Source organism: Palaemon carinicauda, chromosome 26 (assembly GCF_036898095.1).
Source record: "Palaemon carinicauda isolate YSFRI2023 chromosome 26, ASM3689809v2, whole genome shotgun sequence".
NCBI classification, from domain to species: Eukaryota; Metazoa; Arthropoda; class Malacostraca; order Decapoda; family Palaemonidae; genus Palaemon; species Palaemon carinicauda.
Window position 1 is genome coordinate 86,866,455 of NC_090750.1, and position 7,500 is coordinate 86,873,954.

General features: G+C 30.6%; 1 protein-coding gene across 5 annotated transcripts in view; it reads right to left on the reverse strand.

The window, feature by feature from the left end:
• Positions 1–7,500, reverse strand: part of LOC137619665 (tetratricopeptide repeat protein 39B-like) — a 175,691-nt gene that overhangs the window by 30,590 nt on the left and 137,601 nt on the right. Inside the window, exon 1 of one of the 5 annotated variants that reach the window (XM_068349906.1) lies at positions 4,971–5,236. The exons of the other annotated variants lie outside the window; for them this stretch is intronic. Within the exon in view, the coding sequence (XP_068206007.1) occupies positions 4,971–5,020 (50 nt within the window). The 5' untranslated portion in view covers positions 5,021–5,236. Of the gene's footprint in view, positions 1–4,970; positions 5,237–7,500 lie in introns of those variants that run through there. 5 annotated transcript variants of the gene reach the window in all.

The following is a 7,500-nucleotide window of genomic DNA, read 5'->3' on the forward strand; positions in this document are numbered from 1 at the left end:
TAATAATAACAATGAAATATAAAAAATATAAATTCTGATGTTAATGATAACCATGAAATGTTAATGATATAAAATCTGATGTTAATGATAACCATGAAATATCAGGGATATAAAATTTGATGTTAATGATAACCATGAAATATCAAGGATATAATTATCTGAAGTTAATGATAAACATAAAATATCAAGGATATAAATTCTGATGTTAATGATAACCATGAAAACTCAAGGATATAAAATCTGATGTTGATAACCATGAAATGTCAATTATATAAATTCTGATATTATGACAACCATGACATATCAAGGATATAATAACCAACAAAATAAGTCTATTTTTCTATAAACTTATGCATTACATCAAGGAAGGTAAAATGAAAATATTAATAACAACAACAACGAACACTTTCCAACCACCAGCAAAGGAAATTAAAAGCGTAAACAATAACAGATTGCAGAATATTTGACATCGCGTCGTATAGAAGATTACAATCTAAACAAAACACCGACGCCTACCTTAAAAACACATTATTATTATTATTATTATTATTATTATTATTACTATTATTACTAGCCAAGCTACAACCCTAGTTTGAAAAACAAGATGCTATAAGGCCAAGGGTTCCAATATGGAAAAATAGCCCAGTGAGGTAAGGAAATAAGGAAATAAATATATGAGAATAAATTAACAATAAATCATTCTAAAAACAGTAACAACGTCAAAAACAGATATGTCCTATATAAACTATTAACAACGTCAAAAAAAGATATGTCATATATAAACTATAAAACGATATCTCATGATATAAACTATAAAAAGATTTATGTCAGCCTGGTCAACATAATATAAAGTGATAATAAAGAAATAAAATACTCATGTCAGCATGGTCAAGATAAAATAAAGTGATAATAAAGAAATAAAATACTCATGTCAGCCTGGTCAACATAAAATAAAGTGATAATAAAGAAATAAAATAGACTCATGTCAGCCTGGTCAACATAAAATAAAGTAATAATAAAGAAATAAAATAGACTCATGTCAGCCTGGTCAACATAAAATAAAGTGATAATAAAGAAATAAAATAGACTCATGTCAGCCTGGTCAACATAAAATAAAGTGATAATAAAGAAATAAAATACTCATGTCAGCCTGGTCAACATAAAATAAAGTAATAGTAAAGAAATAAAATAGACTTATGTCAGCCTGGTCAACATAAAATAAAGTAATAATAAAGAAATAAAATAGACTCATGTCAGCCTGGTCAACATAAAATAAAGTAATAATAAAGAAATAAAATAGACTCATGTCAGCCTGGTCAACATAAAATAAAGTGTTCATAAAGAAATAAAAGAAATAATGTTAATAAAGAAATAAAAGAAATAAAATTAAGTACAAAACCACCAAGAGAAACCGATTCCCAGCCTTTTACAAGTCTCTAAAGAGAGGTGCCATGAATATATAAAAGGGCTTTTACCGAGGAACTTGGTGGGAACGAGCCACCTGTCGTTATCAGTGTAATTCACCGATAGGGGACAATAAAAACAAGGTGTTTTGTCCGTGGAGGAGTTCAAAGGATATTTGAATTTCGTAACATTTATGTTTTGCGTCGTAGGGGAGAGTGATGTGTCATATATGTGTGCATTACTTGCTAGATGATCTTATATGGATGTATATTATAAGATTGATCGATGATATAATTGATGGCTCATACATACATACATCGTACATTTATATATATATATATATATATATATATATATATATATATATATATATGTATATATATATATACAAACACTCATATATATATATATATATATACACACACTCATATATATATATATATATATATATGTATATATATATATATATACATATATATATATATATATATATATATATATATATATATATATATATATATATATATATATATATATATATATATATATATATATATATATATATATATATATATATATACACACGCATGCATATATCTATATATACATATATATTTTTATATATTATACAAATATATAAAATCATATAAATATATTTGTATAAATAAGCTTGTATATATGTGTATATATATATTATATATAATATTTGTACAAATAATCTTGTATATATGTATGTATGTATGTATATATATATATATATATATATATATATATATTGTTATTTTAATAAAAAATACTATCTATCTCTATTTTCTAACCTTTATAAATTCAAAGTTGGCAGAGAAAGCGAAAGCAAACCTATAAAAGGGTCTGCAGTCTTTAAATTGCGCACCTTTGTATCCAGGATACCCTCGAAAATATATATAAAAAGTATTTACCTGATTCTATAAAAATACCTCGAGGAAAAAATATTATTTCTTTTTTCTATATGGATTCCCCTCATTCAAAAAAAAAAGAAAATTATAACCAGCGGAAAATATATACAAAAATATTTTCCTGATTAAAATAAAATATCTCGAGAATAAATATTTATTTTTCTATATGGAATTCCCCTCATTAAAAAAATGTGAATTATGACAAGCGGGAAAATACAATATATAAAAAATATTTACCAAATTTTATAAAAATCTCTCTCGAGATTTTAGATTTTTTTATATGCAATTTCACTTATTAAAAAAAAAATTAATTATGGCAATCAAAAACATATGGAAAACTAGAATTGAATAAAATTATACTGCATGAGCTATTGATAACTAGATGTACTTCGTGAAATCTTGAATGTCGACATTATTATTATTATTATTATTATTATTATTATTATTATTATTATTATTATTACTTGCTAAGCTACAACCCTAGTTAGGAAAGCAGAATGCTATAAGCCCGATAGCTCCAACAGGGAAAATAGCCCAGTGAGGAAAGGAAATAAGGAAACTACAAGAAAAGTAATTAACAATATAAAATATTTTAAGAACAGTAACAACATTAGAATAAATATCTCATATATAAACTATAAAAACTTAAAAAAAAACAAGAGGAAGAGAAAAAAGATATAAGTGTGTGCCCAATTGTACCCTCAAGCAAGAGAACTATACCCCAAGACAGTAAAAGGCCATGGTACAGAGGCTACGGCACTATCCAAGACCATATAACAATGTTTTGGTTATCACATAAAATTGTCATTTGATCATTTATATAAAATATATGATCTTAGATTCTAAAAGTTCATACGTGAAATAATTGTCTAGATTTCAATATTTATTGTCATTTAGCATTATTTTCATATTCATCATCATCTCCTCCTGCGCCTATTGACGCAAAGGGCCTCGGTTAGATTTCGCCAGTCGTCTCTGTCTTGAGCTTGTAATTCAACACTTCTCCATTCATCATCTCCTACTTAGCGCTTTATAGCCATGTAGGCCTGGGTTATCCAATTCTTCTAGTGCCCTGTGGAGCCCAGTTGAACCGGTGAACTAATCGCTCTTGGGGAGTGCGAAGAGCATGCCCAAACTGTACCATAAGAATTATAAATTATAAAGACTTTATGAAGACGTCAAAAAGCATTATCAAATCAGCATTCTTCCAGTTATTAAATGGATTTATCCCATAGGTTCAATATGACAGCTCTTGATAAGATAACCACTTATGAAACATTACTGTTAGAATTATTATACAAAGAACACACTTGAGGCAGTACAATAAAAGTTACGCAAACACAAAGAGATAAAAATGACACAACACACTTTATAATAAAAAGGTGTTACTGTCATTGGAGCCTTGAGTTTCGCATTGTCTCGAAGCAACTCTATAAAAAAAGAAATTCTCACGTGCCTCAATTTTCACCCAACCCCCTTCCATCCCTTCAGGTGTACTATTAAACCTAGAGATACAGAAATGCGTCGTCACATCCGGTTTCATTTGGTGTTAAAGGGAATAGTGAATGTTTGAACAAAGTTATATATACATTGAATGAATGAATGCAAGAATGAACGATGCATAACAATAATTTCTTATAAGTAAACAGTTGCATATTCTAAAGCAATATGGAATAGAAAAAATAATGGTGTATATAAAAAGTTGTTCATGCAGTTATGCACGAGTGTATTTCAACAAATTATCCACTGAATAATGTGAGCAGAAAGGTTGGAAAGCTACGGGGAACTTAATAGCAGTGCGTGAGTTAGTGCATTCTTGGATACTGGGGCTAATGCACGTGGGTAATAATGTAGGAAAAAAAAAAAAAAAAAAAAAAAAGTACTTGCTATGATAAGCATCGGTGGTTCGTCTGTATGTAGAATTGAATGTTCAAGTGTGATCATTCATAAAGAACGTTTGTTTTAGAAAGTGTATTTGCTTTCAATCTGTTTACAATGGTCATTAAGGATTACTAGAGCTTAACAAACAAACAAACTAGAGCTTAACAAACAAACATGGGATGAGTGGATAGAAACAAACCGTTTGAGAAAGGTTTTCAAGACAAGGATATATTTGTTCACATAATTCTATGTGCAATTGCTTTCGTGCACGGCTTTCATAAATCACCATTAACCTCATCCATGCAATGAAAGCAAAGATTTTTGAGTGAAAACAGTCGTGCAAGTCCTTTTAAAATACACTTTAAACATGCCGTTTAGGGGAGAATACTGTACCAAGCGGCAAGGAAAGAAAGAAAAATCATCAATCACATTTATAACTGCTATCGTGCACTGCTTTCATCAATACTGACATCCTCCATGCAGTGAAAGCAAGTGAATTTTGAGCATAAACAGTCATGCAAGTCCTTTGTAAATACACTTTCAACATGCCGTGTAGAGGAGCCTACTATACCAAGCGGCAAAAGTAGAGAGAAAAACCAGTGACCTTCATGCAACCCACAACAGGACATAAATTATACCTGTATAAAAAGTTGACCAAACCTCATTCCATCCTCATCACAGAATAGACACATCATCCCATCCTCATATAAGCAAACCAAAGAATAACACTGTTTCTCATTTGGTACTCACTGTTTCCGCAAGAGGGAGTTCATCCTATTCCTCAATGCTTCTCGGAACATTTTGGATAATTTTGGGGTCAGATCAATATCTACCAATCAGAATCCTAATATTTTTTTTTTTGGAGGAATTGCTTCCTGGTGTTAATTTTGAGTCCACATTTAGTTATTGGTTGAATTTCACATCATGATAACATAGTTTTTTAATTTTGTTTAGAAAATCACAGCCATAACATAGTTTTTAATTTGAAATTTTCCAAGTACCAATTCACCTTGACCTGCTAGTCATTACACTCCGATGTTCTGAAATTGACAAATTTAATTGATCTAGTTTTATTGCAAGATTTGGTTTCATTTTATATTAATTAGTGAAAACAAGTACATGACTTGAAGAGATCACTAACCTGTCAAATATATTTCCCACGAATATAATTCCCTGATTTCACTGGAAACACATCTTTACAATCAAAAGAATATTCCGATAAACTCTCTCTCTCTCTCTCTCTCTCTCTCTCTCTCTCTCTCTCTCTCTCTCTCTCTCTCTCTCTCTCTCTCTCTCTCTCATCAAAGAGGCGGTAAAATGAAAATATTCCAATGCATAATGGTTTACTTGTCGCTTCATCAAATCTGCAAAATTTGATTTCGGGATTTCGAGTAGATGGAAACAACAGACATGATCCCTCTGGTTCTATGACTCTACCTTCATTGATCAAAGCTAATTATAATCTGCTTTTTTTTTTTTTTTTTTTTTTTTTTTTTTTGATGGTACAGAAAGGGTTTAGTCTTTTCAATCGACGACAATTCTTGGTTCGATCTTGAGTTGAAATTTTAATTATCATAATTAGAATCAGTTTCTATTGAAAAATAATACAATTGTCGATAACAAAATTAGCACTTGAAATTAAACTTACGACTACAAAAGCAAATACACATAATTTATTATAAAAAAAAAATATCCATCAAATTTTGATACTGTTTTGCATATAAGTATTATAAGGTTACATAAAAAAAAAAAACGTCACAGGAACTAACTATTAAAATTTGCACTTAAAATCTCAATTTCCCCCATAAACCACATCGATTTTCCCATCCATTACTCAGCATAAATATTCCCACTATTCCTCGCTTGGATGACGTCACGGCCATCAGCATCAACAAAGAAACCAGCGAACATCAAAGGACATATAAAGGCAGCAAAATAAAAGCACAAACTCTTGGAATCAAGCAAACAGTGGAGCAATCGATCTCTAGACTGTTTCCCAATGGGATCTAAAATGTGTTTGGTTTAATTAACGAAAAGAGCAAAATAGAATGACGAGGTTGAGAAAGTCATGATCATAAGGTCGTGAAATTTTGGGATGAAATGGAACGAATTATTATTATTATTATTATTATTATTATTATTATTATTATTATTATTATTATTATTATTACTTGCTAAGCTATAACTATCATCATCATCATCATTATTATTATTATTATTATTATTATTATTATTATTATTATTATTTACTTGCTAAGCTATAACCCTAGCTGGAAAAGCAGGATGCTATATAAGCCCAGGGGCTCCAACATGGAAAATAGCCCAGTGAGGAAAGGAAACGAGGAAAAATAAAATATTTTAAGAACAGCAACAGATAATTACAGAAATGACGAAGTGAAAAGAAATATCAACGTGAACTTATTTTATTGTCAGTTTCACCGACAAAAATTGACTTTGAGAAAGAATGATGTTAAGTCATATCTAAGAACAGTTCCTAAACGTTTGATTTATTACCCAGAACCCTTGCCACGTAATGGCCTATAGAAAAGTCCTATTCTTAGAATCATCTGTATATCTGAAGCTTTTATGAAATGTAGAGCTGTAGAGGCTTATTGGTAACGTCTCTGCCTAGGGATCGCTAGACTGGGGTTCAAGTCCCGCTCAAAACTGTTAGTTCTTTTAGTGTCTGCAACCAAACCATCATTGTAAGCTAAGGATGGGTGGTTTTTGGGGGAGCCTATAGGTCATGAGCAGCCATTGCCTGGCCCTCCCTGGTCCTAGCTTGGGTGGAGAGGGGGCTTGGGTGGAGAGGGGGCTTGGGTGTTGATCATCTGATATAGTCAGTTTCTAGGCCATTGTCCGTCTTCCTAGGGTAATGTCACTGTTACTTGCCTCTGCCATTCACAAGCGACCTTTAAACGAAGCTACTTTTATTGAGAAACTAGTTAATAACAATTTTATCTCCTCTTTCCTTCCTAATTTCCACAGATCTATTTGCTGCTCAAGCATAAATACAGCATACAATTCCGTACTAATTTTGTAATCATCAAACCAAGATACAGTTACTTACACCAAACAACATAAAGCTGAAACGGCGAAACAAATTTACACCAAATATCTCTAGCAATTAATTACAAAGCCAATAAACAAAAGCCATCAAGCGTAAATAATCCCTAAATTAAAACTATTTCCCCCCTATCTTACTTTAAACTCTGTTCCTGCACTTATGAACAGCTTATACAGAAGCGAATAAGAACTTTTCTACTTACACGTTAAGAAG